Source organism: Thalassophryne amazonica, chromosome 7, assembly GCF_902500255.1.
Source record: "Thalassophryne amazonica chromosome 7, fThaAma1.1, whole genome shotgun sequence".
Taxonomy (NCBI): domain Eukaryota; kingdom Metazoa; phylum Chordata; class Actinopteri; order Batrachoidiformes; family Batrachoididae; genus Thalassophryne; species Thalassophryne amazonica.
The window spans coordinates 78,757,883-78,776,499 of NC_047109.1; the positions used below are offsets into that span (position 1 = coordinate 78,757,883).

General features: G+C 42.0%; 1 protein-coding gene across 1 annotated transcript in view; it reads right to left on the minus strand.

Moving 5' to 3' along the window:
* LOC117513476 (cytochrome P450 11B, mitochondrial) overlaps nt 1-14,857 on the minus strand; it is a 37,567-nt gene extending 22,710 nt beyond the window's left edge. The window contains exons 1-5 of the mRNA XM_034173656.1: nt 14,387-14,857; nt 13,868-14,184; nt 11,843-11,946; nt 10,092-10,297; nt 3,585-3,715 (exon numbers count right to left, since the gene is read on the minus strand). Coding sequence (XP_034029547.1) covers nt 3,585-3,715; nt 10,092-10,297; nt 11,843-11,946; nt 13,868-14,072 — 646 coding nt within the window. The 5' untranslated portion in view covers nt 14,073-14,184; nt 14,387-14,857. The remainder of the gene's footprint in view (nt 1-3,584; nt 3,716-10,091; nt 10,298-11,842; nt 11,947-13,867; nt 14,185-14,386) is intronic.
* Between the last annotated feature and the right edge of the window lie 3,760 nt (nt 14,858-18,617).

Below are 18,617 nucleotides of genomic sequence, written 5' to 3' on the forward strand. Positions count from 1 at the left end.
TGTTTTAATGTGTTGTGTTCGTAAGATAAACAACAGTACTTTGTCTTGTATTAGTGATAGGCCATGGGCCAGCATGGCCCAGTTATTTTTGTAATCTAGACATAAGCTTTCTAATGATACCAAATTTATAGGGTTGTGGGGAGGGGGGGGTATGCGGGACCATGCTGTCCCATGGTCAGTGAGTGAAGAAACCTTTATTGCTGTAAGAAGGATGACCAAGAGAGTCATCTGTTGTTAATTTTCATCTGAAATGCAACTGTTTGATGGGAAACATTAGTCATCTTGATTCAAGATTCAAGATTCAAACAACTTTATTGATCCCTAAGAGGACAATTCATCTTCACACCCAATTACCTCAAACAAAAATACAGAAATTAATTCACAATTATTACTAGTTGAATGTAATAATGGCACACATCAGAAATAAATCAATCGCACATGTACAGTTGATTTGTTTGTGTACGCTAAGCTTTGAAACGGTCCGTCATCCGAATTGATGCAATGAGTGTATGGGGGCTGCAGCAGCATTTCCACCGCGCGGTCGAGCTTGGGGCAAGTGGTAGAGCAGAGGCCGGGGTGGGGTGGGGGGTGGGGGCAGGAAATGCAGCCGCCCTCACTGGAGTCCCAACCTAGACTTCATGGTTTTTTTGTTTGCAAATTTTTTCTTTTTTTTGGGGGGGGGGGGGGGGGGGGGGGGAGAGATGTCAGTTAAAAGAAAACAATGCAATGGATCCCCACATCCACAACTACTACACAACACACATCCATAGAACAGAACATCACTCATACCCAAAATATACCCGCTGAGTCTGAGGCTTCTTATGGATAACCTTCATGTACCTAAATAGTTACAAATTAAACAACATCCACTTCCAGCAGATCACATTTGTGTATCATGCAGAAGAAGAAAGAGAAAAAAGAATTTTATATTGTTCCTACATTTACTCTGATGGACTACCCAGCAGTAGGGAATAAGTTTCATTACACTAGAAGTCTTTCAGAAAGCACTGTAACTAGGTTTAAGGATATGATTCCTTCTTTATGTTCTCTAATGCCATATACCAACACAGTGCAGAGTAGCTACCTAAACTCTGTAAGGGAGATAGAGTATCTCGTCAATAGTTTTACATCCTCATTGAAGACAACTTTGGATGCTGTAGCTCCTCTGAAAAAGAGAGCTTTAAATCAGAAGTGTCTGACTCCGTGGTATAACTCGCAAACTTGTAGCTTAAAGCAGATAACCCGTAAGTTGGAGAGGAAATGGCGTCTCACTAATTTAGAAGATCTTCACTTAGCCTGGAAAAAGAGTCTGTTGCTCTATAAAAAAGCCCTCCGTAAAGCTAGGACATCTTTCTACTCATCACTAATTGAAGAAAATAAGAACAACCCCAGGTTTCTTTTCAGCACTGTAGCCAGGCTGACAAAGAGTCAGAGCTCTATTGAGCTGAGTATTCCATTAACTTTAACTAGTAATGACTTCATGACTTTCTTTGCTAACAAAATTTTAACTATTAGAGAAAAAATTACTCATAACCATCCCAAAGACGTATCGTTATCTTTGGCTGCTTTCAGTGATGCCGGTATTTGGTTAGACTCTTTCTCTCCGATTGTTCTGTCTGAGTTATTTTCATTAGTTACTTCATCCAAACCATCAACATGTTTATTAGACCCCATTCCTACCAGGCTGCTCAAGAAAGCCCTACCATTATTTAATGCTTTGATCTTAAATATGATCAATCTATCTTTGTTAGTTGGCTATGTACCACAGGCTTTTAAGGTGGCAGTAATTAAACCATTACTTAAAAAGCCATCACTTGACGCAGCTATCTTAGCTAATTATAGGCCAATCTCCAACCTTCCTTTTCTCTCAAAAATTCTTGAAAGGGTAGTTGTAAAACAGCTAACTGATCATCTGCAGAGGAATGGTCTATTTGAAGAGTTTCAGTCAGGTTTTAGAATTCATCATAGTACAGAAACAGCATTAGTGAAGGTTACAAATGATCTTCTTATGGCCTCGGACAGTGGACTCATCTCTGTGCTTGTTCTGTTAGACCTCAGTGCTGCTTTTGATACTGTTGACCATAAAATTTTATTACAGAGATTAGAGCATGCCATAGGTATTAAAGGCACTGCGCTGCGGTGGTTTGAATCATATTTGTCTAATAGATTACAATTTGTTCATGTAAATGGGGAATCTTCTTCACAGACTAAGGTTAATTATGGAGTTCCACAAGGTTCTGTGCTAGGACCAATTTTATTCACTTTATACATGCTTCCCTTAGGCAGTATTATTAGACGGCATTGCTTAAATTTTCATTGTTACGCAGATGATACCCAGCTTTATCAATTAGCTAAACTGCAGGATTGTCTTACAGACATAAAGACATGGATGACCTCTAATTTCCTGCTTTTAAACTCAGATAAAACTGAAGTTATTGTACTTGGCCCCACAAATCTTAGAAACATGGTGTCTAACCAGATCCTTACTCTGGATGGCATTACCCTGACCTCTAGTAATACTGTGAGAAATCTTGGAGTCATTTTTGATCAGGATATGTCATTCAAAGCACATATTAAACAAATATGTAGGACTGCTTTTTTGCATTTACGCAATATCTCTAAAATCAGAAAGGTCTTGTCTCAGAGTGATGCTGAAAACTAATTCATGCATTTATTTCCTCTAGGCTGGACTATTGTAATTCATTATTATCAGGTTGTCCTAAAAGTTCCCTAAAAAGCCTTCAGTTAATTCAAAATGCTGCAGCTAGAGTACTGACGGGGACTAGAAGGAGAGAGCATATCTCACCCATATTGGCCTCTCTTCATTGGCTTCCTGTTAATTCTAGAATAGAATTTAAAATTCTTCTTCTTACTTATAAGGTTTTGAATAATCAGGTCCCATCTTATCTTAGGGACCTCGTAGTACCATATCACCCCAATAGAGCGCTTCGCTCTCAGACTGCAGGCTTACTTGTAGTTCCTAGGGTTTGTAAGAGTAGAATGGGAGGCAGAGCCTTCAGCTTTCAGGCTCCTCTCCTGTGGAACCAGCTCCCAATTCAGATCAGGGAGACAGACACCCTCTCTACTTTTAAGATTAGGCTTAAAACTTTCCTTTTTGCTAAAGCTTATAGTTAGGGCTGGATCAGGTGACCCTGAACCATCCCTTAGTTATGCTGCTATAGACGTAGACTGCTGGGGGGTTACCATGATGCACTGTTTCTTTCTCTTTTTGCTCTGTATGCACCACTCTGCATTTAATCATTAGTGATCGATCTCTGCTCCCCTCCACAGCATGTCTTTTTCCTGGTTCTCTCCCTCAGCCCCAACCAGTCCCAGCAGAAGACTGCCCCTCCCTGAGCCTGGTTCTGCTGGAGGTTTCTTCCTGTTAAAAGGGAGTTTTTCCTTCCCACTGTAGCCAAGTGCTTGCTCACAGGGGGTCGTTTTGACCGTTGGGGTTTTACATAATTATTGTATGGCCTTGCCTTACAATATAAAGCGCCTTGGGGCAACTGTTTGTGGTGATTTGGCGCTATATAAAAAAATTGATTGATTGATTGATTGGGTTATTTAGTAATAAGACCCACACTGCCTGCAGTTTCTGACTGACTGTGCCAGTATCAGGTTTGTCGAACAGAGAAGGGGCTGGAGACAAATGCGGGACTCGACGCAGTAGCTCTGGTTCAAAGAGGCGTTTACTGAATAAATCAGTGGGGTCCTGTACACAGAGAGGCAGTCCAAAAGAAGCAAACAGATCAGAATCATCAGGCAAATGGCGTGGTTGGTGTAAACAGGCAGGTGGTCAAAACACAACGTGCAGCAGGACTTGAAAACAATGAAACAGAGCTAGAAGCGAAGGCACAAGGTGCAACGATCAGGCAAAAAAACAGTGCAACCAGTGAAACGTAAATACACCTAGTGATGAGCTGCAGATTGAAAAAACATGTGGAATGATCCAGAACAGGGTGTGGCCCAAACAGAACGTAATGCCCCCCACCAAGCTCCAAGAGAGACAGACAAGAGAAATAGGGACAGATAAAGCCCAAGCAGGAAACACCCAGCCGGAGAAGTCACGTGGACAGCACAATCCAAAATCTAAACTAAGCAAACAAAAACAAAACCCAAACAACACAAAATCAGAACAAAAATGAAACGAAGACCTAAACTAAACATGGCAGATAACTGGACAAAACACAGTACATGACAGCCAGGTCATCGCTGCAATATGGGCTTGTGGGAAGGCTGTCGGACTACTTTCAAGGTTCCCTGGATGTAAACAATAAGACATCAAACATTGCGCAAAGCCACAAGCATGCATCAGTGAGAGGGTAAATAACCATGATTTAGTTTAAATTTTTGCCATTCGTGTGACTTAAAACATTGTCAAATTAATACATCAGCAAGTCATGCATTGTTTTGCAGTGCAGTTATTCATTTCTGTGGGAATACTTTAGGTGTAGTGATCACTTCTTGGTGATGAGCGCAGATGTGCACAGAATATTAAAAATCTTAGTAGTGGAGTGGTTCAGCCCAGTTGAGAGAGACCACTACCTGAGCAGTGACAAGTGGTAGAGGATGTAATAAGACCCTATTTTTGCTTATATTATTATCTCTTAACAATAATCTGTAAGTGTTAATAATTGCATAGTAAACACATTATTTTACACAATTACACATTATTAACAACCTAAAAGATATACGTTTCCAGTTTATAAACTCTTGAAGAACATTAATAAAACCCAGACTTCAGACTTCAGACAACTTTATTGATCTCAAAAAAGGGCAATTATGTTTACACTCCAATTACCTCAGACAAGATACAGCAATTAATCCACAATTATTACTTGTTTACCGTAATAATGGCACACATCAAAATTAAAGACAACACATATACATTTGACATTGTTTATGTGCACTAAACTTGAAGCAGTCCGTCATCCAAATAGAGGCAAAGTGGGTGAAGGCCGCTGCAACTGTAAGTCGCGCCGCCAGGTCAGCTTGGGGAGAACGAGGACTGCCGCAGGGAGGGAGGGGCAGAGAATGAGGAGAGGCTGGAGCATGCTTTGGTCCATGTGTAAGTCTGTCAGTTTATTGTACTTGTGGGTTGAGATAAGAATGGAGCCAAATAATCTCACCAGAGCCTGGATAAATTCAAGAGTCATCGCAGTCTGTGAATGCACTGCCTTGCCAACCTCGTTAATCATGACGGACAAGCGAGGGCCCGTGGTTCTTGATGCCGCCGTCTTGACAATTTTCAATTCCATGGTTAATCCAATAGTAGTCCAATAGATCCAGAATCAATCAATCAATCAATTTTTTTTATATAGCGCCAAATCACAACAAACAGTTGCCCCAAGGCGCTTTATATTGTAAGGCAAGGCCATACAATAATTATGTAAAACCCCAACGGTCAAAACGACCCCCCTGTGAGCAAGCACTTGGCTACAGTGGGAAGGAAAAACTCCCTTTTAACAGGAAGAAACCTCCAGCAGAACCAGGCTCAGGGAGGGGCAGTCTTCTGCTGGGACTGGTTGGGGCTGAGGGAGAGAACCAGGAAAAAGACATGCTGTGGAGGGGAGCAGAGATCGATCACTAATGATTAAATGCAGAGTGGTGCATACAGAGCAAAAAGAGAAAGAAACAGTGCATCATGGGAACCCCCCAGCAGTCTACGTCTATAGCAGCATAACTAAGGGATGGTTCAGGGTCACCTGATCCAGCCCTAACTATAAGCTTTAGCAAAAAGGAAAGTTTTAAGCCTAATCTTAAAAGTAGAGAGGGTGTCTGTCTCCCTGATCTGAATTGGGAGCTGGTTCCACAGGAGAGGAGCCTGAAAGCTGAAGGCTCTGCCTCCCATTCTACTCTTACAAACCCTAGGAACTACAAGTAAGCCTGCAGTCTGAGAGCGAAGCGCTCTATTGGGGTGATATGGTACTACGAGGTCCCTAAGATAAGATGGGACCTGATTATTCAAAACCTTATAAGTAAGAAGAAGAATTTTAAATTATATTCTAGAATTAACAGGAAGCCAATGAAGAGAGGCCAATATGGGTGAGATATGCTCTCTCCTTCTAGTCCCCGTCAGTACTCTAGCTGCAGCATTTTGAATTAACTGAAGGCTTTTTAGGGAACTTTTAGGACAACCTGATAATAATGAATTACAATAGTCCAGCCTAGAGGAAATAAATGCATGAATTAATTTTTCAGCATCACTCTGAGACAAGACCTTCTGATTTTAGAGATATTGCGTAAATGCAAAAAAGCAGTCCTACATATTTGTTTAATATGCGCTTTGAATGACATATCCTGATCAAAAATGACTCCAAGATTTCTCACAGTATTACTAGAGGTCAGGGTAATGCCATCCAGAGTAAGGATCTGGTTAGACACCATGTTTCTAAGATTTGTGGGGCCAAGTACAATAACTTCAGTTTTATCTGAGTTTAAAAGCAGGAAATTAGAGGTCATCCATGTCTTTATGTCTGTAAGACAATCCTGCAGTTTAGCTAATTGGTGTGTGTCCTCTGGCTTCATGGATAGATAAAGCTGGGTATCATCTGCGTAACAATGAAAATTTAAGCAATACCGTCTAATAATACTGCCTAAGGGAAGCATGTATAAAGTGAATAAAATTGGTCCTAGCACAGAACCTTGTGGAACTCCATAATTAACTTTAGTCTGTGAAGAAGATTCCCCATTTACATGAACAAATTGTAATCTATTAGACAAATATGATTCAAACCACCGCAGCGCAGTGCCTTTAATACCTATGGCATGCTCTAATCTCTGTAATAAAATTTTATGGTCAACAGTATCAAAAGCAGCACTGAGGTCTAACAGAACAAGCACAGAGATGAGTCCACTGTCCGAGGCCATAAGAAGATCATTTGTAACCTTCACTAATGCTGTTTCTGTACTATGATGAATTCTAAAACCTGACTGAAACTCTTCAAATAGACCATTCCTCTGCAGATGATCAGTTAGCTGTTTTACAACTACCCTTTCAAGAATTTTTGATCCAATATAGTTTTGAGGAATTCACAAGTCTGGTGAAGTAGGGACTTGAAGGTTAAAAGCAGAAAGATAAGGGAGAGTGGAGGAGATGCGACCGGCCTCGTCGGAGTCCCAAGCTGAACTCTCATGAGAGTTTCAGGACTTATTTGTTGTTTTATTGAGATTGGTACCTAGTTAATTATGTATTTATTTGCAGTTAACAATTAAATATGTTTTTTAGAGCTACCACTTTTAAAGTGAGTGCAGTGTCTTATCATCTAAGAATAATTTATATTAATGTTTATAATTCAATTGCTAACACTTATGCAGTCTTACTAATACATAGTACAGTTAATAACTATTTCCTAAGGACTCATAAAGGCCTTAATACCAGCTCAAAAATACCTAATTTAAAGCCTATAATAGAAAATGTTACCGAACAGTCTTTGATACTGAGCAACCAAGCCAACCAGCATCACACCATTTGTTATTCTCAAGTAGACTCATTTACCTAGAATGTTGATGATGTGGTGATCACACTGGGGGAGAATGCTTCTTAATTTAAGTGAGACAGGTGGAACCTGTCAAACAAGAGACACACTGGGTAGGCAGGCAGATCAGTCATTAAGAATAATATGTTACTGCTGAGCAGGGCATCTCCCTGGAACTAATACAAATAATAAAGTCATCAACTCACCCGGGCCTTAAATGTATCAGGCGTGGTGGACAGGAATGGCTGGACACAAATGCATGACTCAGCCACAAAGCTCTGTAGAATAAAACGGTTTACTGAGGTACTTAGCTGAGGTCGGTACATTTGTAAGGCAGTCCAAGAGAAGCAACAGTACAGAAATCATCAGACAAGGGCGTGGTCAAACAAACAGGCAGGTGATCAAAAACACGATGAGGCTGGCAGGATGAGAAAACACAGAAACAGCTGGAGAGAAGGCACAAGGCGCATCAATCTGGCGAGGAGCAAGTGCAACCAGTGGAGCTTATATACACCCAAGTGATGTGCTACAGATTAGGAACAGGTGTGTGGAAAGCACCAGAACGGGCTGTGGCCAGACAGAGGGAAATGCCCTCCACCAAGCACCAAGAAACAGACAAATCAAATCAAATCAAATCAATTTTATTTATATAGCACCAAATCACAACAAACAGTTGCCCCAAGGCGCTTTATATTGTAAGGCAAAAGCCATACAATAATTACAGAAAAACCCCAACGGTCAAAACGACCCCCTGTGAGCAAGCACTTGGCGACAGTGGGAAGGAAAAACTCCCTTCAAGAGAGACAAGAAAGATAGGCACAGACAAAGCCCAAGCAAGAAAGAGCCCAACAAAAGAATTAACACACACAGAAAACAATCAAGTAAAACATTACATAAAACAAACACAAGCAAAACCCAAACCCTGGCAAAATGAGTTTAAATGTTTCTTATCAGATGTGGGTTCAGCACATTTCAAGTGACGATCTTGCGATTTATGGAAACAGTTTCTGAGAGGTTTCTCCAGCGGATTGGATGAGACTTCAGACATCAGGGGTGCTAAAAAAGGAGAATAATGAGAAGGATTCTAGGGGCCCATGATTGACAGGGGCCCAGAGAGGCCCCTAATACAATTATAATACTGACAAAAATAATATGACAGTAATAATAATATGATAATGTGACTCGGTTATAAACTTAGAATCACACATATATTTTATTTACAATGTATTGGTAACACTAAGTTTATTTGTTTTGGAAACATTTTTCAGTGCTCACCAACCCCCCCCCCCCCCCAAGCCCCCCCCCCCCACCCCCGACTCTGTATTTACAGAAAATGTTTCAGTCCACCTTCACCCTCAGACTGCTGCAGAAACTTTCACAGACAGCGAGTGCAGGAGAGGAGGCAAGACAGCTCAGAGAGCTCAAAGAGCAAAAAAACAAAAAAGAAAAAAGCTTGGACAGGAGAAAGAAGTGAAGAGTCGACAGTATATTGCCCAGTTCTTTCATAGACAAGGTGGGTCTGTGAAGGAAAGTTCTGGAATGTTAGCCTGTTGTCTGTTCCTAACTTTGTCCATAAGCTAGCTCACTTTTCTCCCCATGTTAGCTCATATTTCTGAAGAAAACTCTGGATTTATACATTTCACTGTGGTTTTAGTTAAGGCAAATGTTTAACAAGCTGTTCTGCTCAAAAAAATTACTCATGTTCTGCAGAGACACGTCAGGAGCAGCAGCACTTCTGTCAGTCCCCGCCCCACCTGATCAAGCCCAAGAACCCTTGAGGTGAGCAGCTGTGTGTTGAATTAAATGATTGTTACGGAGAAAAACATTAAAGAATAAAAAATCATTCTGAAATTTTAAAAAAGCCTGTAGTCTGTATTTATTTCAGAATTATTTTATTGGTTTTAAAAGCATCAGCTATCACTAAAATATAATGTTTGGTCAGTAGTTTGGGACTGTCATCCCATCCGCCTGCTTTGCAGTAGGAACAGAGAACATTTCTAGTGCGTGCATACTGGGTGATTGCTCTCAATCCAATCAGAGAAATGTTTACATTTTCTGGAAATCATAAGATTAAATAGCAACAACCAGCCTCATATATGTTTTTTTTTTTTTTTGTCAGTTTAGAGTATCAGTCTTGCAGCAAATTACTGAATCTAAATGAATTTCATTCCTCTACCAAGCAACTGTCATATTATGTTTTTCTTTTCATAACTATGGGAATGATAGTCAAAAATGTCATTAAAAATGCATAGTTTTATGTAAAACAGTATAAAAAGTTTTTTGGTCAGCTACAGGGAAACAGTAACCTTTTTTTTCCCATGGGGCCCGAAATCCCTGAATGTGAAATTTAGAACCACCAACTTTTCCTTAAGATGAAGGAGTTCAATCCTCACCATGTTCCTGGAGGAACAACACACTAAATATAGGAGGCGATTTTTTTTTTTCTCCATGAAATTGCAACACACATCACTCAGTCCTCATGAGTTTATTACCTTTATTTTATTTTAGCATAACCATTTCACCGTGTTCACTGCAAAAGTTACATTTTCTAGCAGGTTCCTGTTTATGGTTTACAATTAGAACATATGTCCCGTACATCCATATGATTACATGATATTACAAGAGTGGCCTCTCGCTCGAGTGCTCATGGGTGTTTTGCTCAGTTTCCTCCTTGTGAGCACCTCTGTGCCAAAGGTGAGGCCTTGGAAAGCACTCAGCAGGTTGTAGCCATCATCCTTGGTTTTAATATCAGGATGAATGAGCTTTGACAGCACGTTCCCTCCGGCAGACTTCAAGTGGTTGGTGTCCTTGGCATTCTAGTCAGGATGGAAGAACGGAGACACAGAGGAGTGAAACACTTATGACAAAAACAAACTGAATTCTCAAAAATAACTTTCTACTTGTATGTATGGCTCATACACATGAAAACACTAAAATAAATGGGGGGGGGGGGGTGACATATGAAGTAGAGGATAGTTAGAGAAATGTACAAAATTACTTCTTAATTTATTATGATGCACACAATTTTCTGACTGTTTTCAAATTTTTTATCCTTATTTCCTAAACAGCTGGAATGTTCCGGGGGGGGGGGGGGGGGGGGGGGGGGGGGGCTTGACATGTTGGTAGCATTAAATAGCTAGGATTATTTCTGTTTGTACATTAAAGACAGACTACACTTTAAAGTGTTTTATTTTGAAGTGATGATTTGCATCATTCATTCACATGATCCAACATTAGTGAATTGTGTTGCGCGGAATCGTGTTGTGTCAAATTAATGGTAAAGTCAGGAGACTCAGATGAGGAGTATCACTTGCATTGTGAGGAAACATTAGCTATGACATTTTGATCATGTGATGCATTTCACTGGCCATGCTCTAACGTGCAGGTGCCTCAGTGTCGAGGACCAGCTGTCACAGCCCAGATGCTGTGCCTACTTGTGGTTTTATTTTAATAACACCTTCTCTCATCTGTTTTTACTTTCTTTACTTTTGCTTTAGTGCACACTGGTTTGTTATTTTCCATGATTATTCTTCGAGCTCAAAATCCCCTCTCTTGTGTCCCTCATTGCCAGTATGTTTTACATTGCTTCTTTAGTCCTTGTGATCTCTCAGTGCCGACCAGTGTTTTGTGTTTCCTCATTGTCTTCACCCACCTCTTTGTGGATATGCTTGTCCAGGTTGAGTGCCTGTGTATATTGATCTCTGTCGCCTGATTAGTGATTATTCTGCTGCCTGACTGACACCTTTGCACCATCGGACCTCCTGTCCTGTTTGACTTTGGGTTGTTTTAACAGTTCTGAATAAAGAACTCTGGTTTTACTTTTTGTGTTGTCTCCGCATTGGGGACCATCACTGGTTCATTACACCCAGCGGCTAGAGAAAGCCAACGTGACACCCACGTTTCACCTGGCCATGGCAGACAGATGGTTACTTTTCGAAAGGTGGTGATGGATTGATTGTCTGCCTAAGTGGTTGCCATCCAGAACCCAAAGTGTTTCCATAGTGTGGTGGATGCAGCAACTTGTGGCACCACTGCATGTTCCTAGAACTGACCTGACCTGATTTCCATTTTTTTTAAAAAGTTGCCCATTTTGGTACAAGATGTCAACAGAGTTTGCATTATGATGTGAAGCAGCGCCGTTTTCCAATCACATATTTGTTCTGAAGTACATCAACAGGTGAAGTGTCACAGAACGTCGCAGCGCTGTCTCAGATTAATAATTTAACTAAGCCTCCACTGACTTCATTAGATTTTGCTGTATTGTGCTGACTGATAATTAAAGTCAGAGAGGTGTGACATCACAGCCTCTGTAGAGGGAGAGCCAGTGTCTTTTTCACTCTGTCACTATCACTCACACAGACCTCAGACAGACGATATTTCCTCCTGAAGTGATCCCTCATAGCCGCTCGTGCTGCGTTCTTCTGACTGTTCATGGCTTCACGCGGCTTTCTGATAAAACACAAATAAACACATTACAGACAAATTAATGATGTCATTCACTTCCTCACGTTCTGTAATGAATGAGGTTGTGTAATGCACCTCCTCAGCAAGCTAAAATGCTGTCACCGGTCTTATGAAAAGATGTTTGCGTGCAAACTTTCTTTTCACAACTGTTTTTTGTGTGTTGCTTCAAATGACAAGAAGCTGCTGTTTGTTGAACCAATGACCATCTCCTTCTATAATTCACTGGCCACATGGGTGCGAATATTGTGATGACTGTGTGTCCGTTTGTCTGTCTCTATCTGTCTGTGCTCATTATAACTCCATTCCTATTACTGCCAGGGTTATCAAATTCACAGGGAGCATTCTTGGGACACAGACCTTGGACAAGTTCAAAGATGACTAACCTTGACCTATTCTAAGGGGTCAAAAGGTCATGTTCTTTCTACACATTCAGCAATAACTCCATTCCTATTACTGCCAGGGTCTTCAAATTCACAGGGAGCATTCTTAGGACACAGACCTTGGACAAGTTCAAAGAGGACTAACCTTGACCTATTCTAAGGGGTCAAAAGGTCATGTTCTTTCTACACATTCAGCAATAACTCCATTCCTATTACTGCCAGGGTCTTCAAATTCACAGGGAGCATTCTTAGGACACAGACCTTGGACAAGTTCAAAGATGACTAACCTTGACCTATTCTAAGGGGTCAAAAGGTCATATTGGTTCTATACATTCAGCAATAACTCCATTCCTATTACTGTCAGGGTCTTCAAATTCACAGGGAGCATTCTTGGGACACAGACCTTGGACAAGTTCTGTTAGACATATCTGTGGGATAATATACTATTTTGCTATTTTGTTTTGGTATCAAATAACCACCTTACTTAAATGACCATACTTTTATTCTGGTATCTGCTTGACCGCATATGTGGAGCCGGATTTAACTGGTTTTAGTGCTTAGAACAAAGAGAATGGTTACTGTAGCGTGAGCTTGGGGGAAAGGGGTCGGACTCCTCCCTTTGCCCCCAGGGAGCAATTAACATAGGATTTTCGAGAACAGAGTCCACCCTTTTGACATGCCTACGTTGCGTTTATAAAAACTGCTTCTATTCTTTTGTTTGGGAATCTGATAGAGCGGACCTCCTGTTAGAGTGATGTTCGTCAGAATCTAGGCCTATAATCTCACCATATCTTTGAATAAATTTAACCTTAGAAATAGTCTGTTTACGGACCTTATTGGGACTGAATAAAAAAGAACAGGGAGAAAACTTGTGCAAAAAACTAAGTGCAAAGATGGTTAACCTTGAGGGGGGTCAAAAGGTCACATTCTTTCTGCACACTCTTTCATTGATTACATGCTCGTACAGCCAAGGGAATTTTAGCCTAGCATTATATTTTAAAGATGCTTGTATCAAATGCAGCTCAAACATTCCCCTCTCCCAGATTCTCCAAACACAACCATGAAGAGTAGAAGCCCCGCCTACAGACAGCAGTGACAACTTAAGACTTGAAGGCTGTTTTGTTTCCATCCAACCATGCAGGTAATCCTCACAAAATAATAATAATAAATTAATACATAAAATTGTACAAAAACATACAAACCTATGCACAACAATTCATACATATCCCACATATTTGTTAGCTGAGAAGAAAGCAGTGATTACATCACAAAAAACAAAAAATTGAATTCTTAGGAATATGCATGAAATATTGCAATTTATCAGGGACTGGGAGTGACTTTGTGCTTGGTTTGTGCTCTAACATGCACTGTCAACTGTGGGACCTTATGTGTAGACAGGTGTGTGTCTTTAAAAATCATGTTCAATTAGTTGAATTTACCCCACATGGACTCCTGTAGAAACACCTCAAGGATGATCAGTGGCAACAGGATGCACCTGAGCTCAGTTTTGAGCTTCATGGCAAAGACTGTGACTGTGTTAACAGGTCCAGTTAAATAATGGGTCTTTGGCGTGCGCATGTCGGGGAGCCAGGGTCTTCCTCAGCCTGTTGCATTCACCTCTTCCTCCTCTGCACCTCTTGTTCCTGCGTTTGGTGCACCGTTTCTTCTCCTTCACCTCTGACACACAGCTGGTCAGCTTCCTGATGGGCGTCCTCAGGGACTTTTTTACTCTTACCACTGACTCCATGGTGACTGGAGGGAACGTCCACGTTCCTACTCCTCTAACAGATGTTAGATGAACATATGTGTTGCTCCTTCACTCATCCTATGTCTGACAAGACAGAATCTGGAGTGGCGTCCTGCCAAGGACAAGGACTTCACTTGATAAACTTTCTTTTTTGCATGAAAAGGTTAAGATCAGATGTTTGTTGTCACAAAAAACAGAAACCGCACAATATTTAGTCACCCTAACAGGACAGATTATTTTTATCTATGGTATTTATCCATACATAAATCATATGTCATCACTGAGACACTTGTCGGGGTTGTGGTCTTTCTTACCGGTGCTGGAGGCTGCAGCAGGCTGAAGGCTCAGAGGGAAAAATCCCGGATAACCTCCAGCCAGATGGCTTCCTCCTAAACCAGACAGTCCCACAGAGTTCACAGTAAAACAGAGGAGACAAGAAGAATCAGCAAAGGACTCTGTTCTGTGGGCTGCTTTGCTTCTGCTTCACTTCTCCTGCTTTGTTTCGATGCCAGATTCGCTCCAACCGCCTCTTCTTCCATACGGATTACAACTTAATAGACTTAGTGAAAAGAATCTTGTTAGCCGTGTCAGGAAAATCATCCAGTGACTCACCTGTTAGTGCTGAAGACGTAAAAACTGTAACAGACAACACACTGAGCAGACATCACTCACAAACTGATGTGAAATATTTTATGGCCTGTCAGCAAAAGTAACACTTTACAGTAAGAGTAACACAGGAAGGTAATTAAAAGATAACTAATGCATTTAGTAATTATTTATTAATGGTGTTCATGTTAGTTAATGTACTCATAAGCATTAATTAACAGCATATTAACATTCAGATGCATTTAATAATCACTTATTACTGGTGTTCAGTAGCTTTGTAAATTATTAAACAATGTATAAACTAATACCTTAGTTGATTTAATAAATTGAAATGAATTTTATAACCTTTGGATTAATTCACTGTGAGTTAATGTGTATTACTGCATTAAGAAATGTTCCCTTATTGTGAAGTGTGTTATCATTTCATATATATATATATATATATATATATATATATATATATATATATATATATACACACACACAGACACACACACACACACACACACACACACACACACACACACATGCCGTTATCATATTTATATTTTCTTATTTGCATGAAGTAGCTGAAGTGCTTGAAATACTTCAAATACTGCTGTTTGGTTTTCCTTTTTGTTTGTTTGTTTTTTTTTTTAAATATCCAAATATAATCATAATCAAAATATTTTGTTAGTATCTGTAAATGAGCTCAGTCAAGCTGTGAGTGAGAAGTTGTTACAAAATCAACGACAGTTCTGTTGAGACACACAGGACCCAAACATAGCCACTAATAAGCCACATGGCTAATTTTAAATTCAAAAGATGGTAATTTAACACTTTTTCACCGGCTGACAAAACTGCAAACATCCACCACCGAGTCTGCAAATATGGGAACTGTTTATCTGAGTAATTGCAGGTGAGAACAACAGCACAGATACACAGAAAGGAAATCAAACAAAGAGCAATATTGGTGTTGGAAGGAGATAAGTAAGAAGTACACACAACTGCATTAAAAGCTGACTAGACTGCCAAAAAAAGAGGCATCAATAGCCTAAATATATTTCTAACCTGCAACACACACAAAAATCTAAATATTATTAATACAGCTTGCTTAAATATGCAGAGTATGTCACTGTGGCTGTGCAGGAGTGTTTACACTCCTAATCCGAATAAATGCTGAAGTGACATTTTGTCTCATACCAACAAAAAAACTAACGGAACATTTGACTTTGCTTCAGCCACAGATTTATTTTTGCCCATTTATTCCTGTGTTTGGCTGATTGCACATGATGAGGTGCTGCAGCATTACATCATATCTGATTAACCCAAAGTCTCAGCCTTAAATCTGCAAGACCATTTAAATTCTTTGGCCCCGTGTACTTGACTTTTTCTTTCGCCTTCAATGTCCAGAACAATTCTGTTCTGACAGGTGATGCTGCTGTAATGCTATAACAAGATCAGGACGACAAGCCACACCTCCTCAGGCATGTGTGCACAAGACTGAATTGGTCCTGTGTCAGCTGTGGGACATTTCTACATTTGAACAGTAAAGTTAACCAGGCCTCTTGTGCTCGCGTCCAACAATGATACACACATGCACGTCCACACACACACACACACACACACACACTGCCAATATTGCCAACTGCTTACGCCCAAAAAGCAAATGCTTAGATTAAAACTTCAAATCCAACAATAGCTAAAAACACAATGTGACAATACCTTAAACACATTTTCTGCTTTGCACTTGCTTTCAATTCTTCAACACAGTTGTTGCAGAACATTACACACAGTTTCCTACATTAGACACTGAACTCAAAGATAAAATACGTTGTTATCATTGGGAAAACACTTTTAATAAAAATTCAAAACACACCTGGTAATTGGAAATACTTATGCACACATCTGAAAACACTCATACAGAAAACTCATCACCAATCAGTCTGACCTTTGGCATTACAAATAGAGCTCAGGTAAGACATTTTGTCAATTCTGCAATCATGGAGGCGATAAAACCCAGAGAAAGAGGCAAAGGAAGGGGACAAGGCAGACAAAGACAGATACGTGGACAAGGAAAAAGACAAGGAAGAGCAAGAAGGAGAAATGTTTCAGATGAAATTCGAGCAACTTTAATGGACCATGTGATCAACCACGGCTTCACAATGAGGGAAGCTGGACAAAAGGTCCACCCAAATGTCAAGTGGAATATCATTCTGATGTTACTGTACCATGTATTACTACTGTAAACACTTGTTTTCATTGTTTTGATCTTTGTGTTGGGAAGGTGTCGTAGCACGGACCCACAACAGGGGGCGCAAATGAACGGACAATGAGTAAGCCAAAAGGTAACAATTTACTGTTGTGACAATACACAACTAAACGTACAGAAATTACAAAGTCAATGAACACCAGGTGACGTGTGGGCAGGCTCGAAGATAGAAGACCCCGACGAGAGAGAGACCGCGTCCCACACGGCCTCCACCACCAACGGTCTGAAGAACACCGGAGCCGCCAAGTCCCGAATCCCCAGGTGACCTCTGTCTTCGGCTGTCGACCCTGGTACTGCTGGCAGAAAGCAGAGAAAAGATGAATGAGTGTAAATCCTTACACTCAGCGGTCTATAGTCTGTACACAGTTAGGAGGAGAACCTCCACCTCCGAATCACACACTCGTGCAGCTCCTAGTGTGACCACTTATCTGTAGCGCGGTTGTCGTCGTCACGCTCCACGCCACTTCCCAGATAAGGGTGAACACCACAGGATACCGGCTGCAACAGAAGTTCAGAATCCTACACAACGTGTTAATCAGCAGAGAGATTACCTCACGGTAGTCGATTTCTCGGCGAGGAGGTGGAGTCACGATCCGGCTTTTAAGATGGTGATGATGATGATGAACGAGTGACAGCTGGTGCAGGGGATGAATGACAGCTGTCACTTCTTCAGGGTCCGGCGCCCTCTCGTGCTTGGAGCCCGCACTCCAAGCAGGGCGCCCTCTGGTGGTGGTGGGCCAGCAGTACCTCCTCTTCAGCGGCCCACATAACAGGACCCCCCCCTCAACGGGCGCCTCCTGGCGCCCGACCGGGCTTGTCCGGGTGTCGGCTGTAGAACTCGGCCAGGAGGGCCGGGTCCAGGATGAAGCTCCTCTTCACCCAGGAGCGTTCCTCAGGTCCATACCCCTCCCAGTCCACCAGATATTGGAACCCCCGGCCCTTACGACGGACATCCAGGAGCCTGCGGACCGTCCAAGCAGGTTCCCCGTCGATGAGCCGGGCAGGAGGCGGCGTAGGTCCAGGTGCACAGAGGGGCGAGGTGTGGTGAGGCTTTATACGGGACACGTGGAATACCGGGTGGATCCGCAGTGAAGCTGGGAGTTGGAGCTTCACTGCGGCCGGGTTGACAATCTTGAGGATTGGGAAGGGTCCGATGTACCTGTCTTTCAGTTTGGGGGAGTCCACACAGAGGGGAATGTCCTTGGTCGAGAGCCACACCTCCTGCCCGGGCTGGAACGTGGGGGCCGGGGACCGTCGGCGGTCTGCATGGGACTTGGCCCTCGTCCGGGCCTTTAACAGGGCAGAGCGGGCGGTCCGCCACACCCGGTGACATCTCCGAAGGTGGGCCTGGACCGAGGGCACACCGACCTCTCCCTCCACCAGCGGGAATAATGGGGGCTGGTACCCCAAACACACCTCAAAAGGGGAGAGGCCGGTAGCAGACGAAACTTGGCTGTTGTGGGCATACTCGATCCAGGCCAGATGGTGACTCCAGGCCGCCGGATGTGCAGAGGTGACACACCGAAGGGCCTGCTCCAACTCCTGGTTGGCCCGCTCTGCCTGGCCGTTGGTCTGGGGGTGGTACCCGGACGAGAGACTCACGGTGGCCCCCAGCTCCTTGCAGAAACTCTTCCACACCTGTGAAGAGAACTGGGGACCACAATCCGAGACGATGTCCGACGGTATCC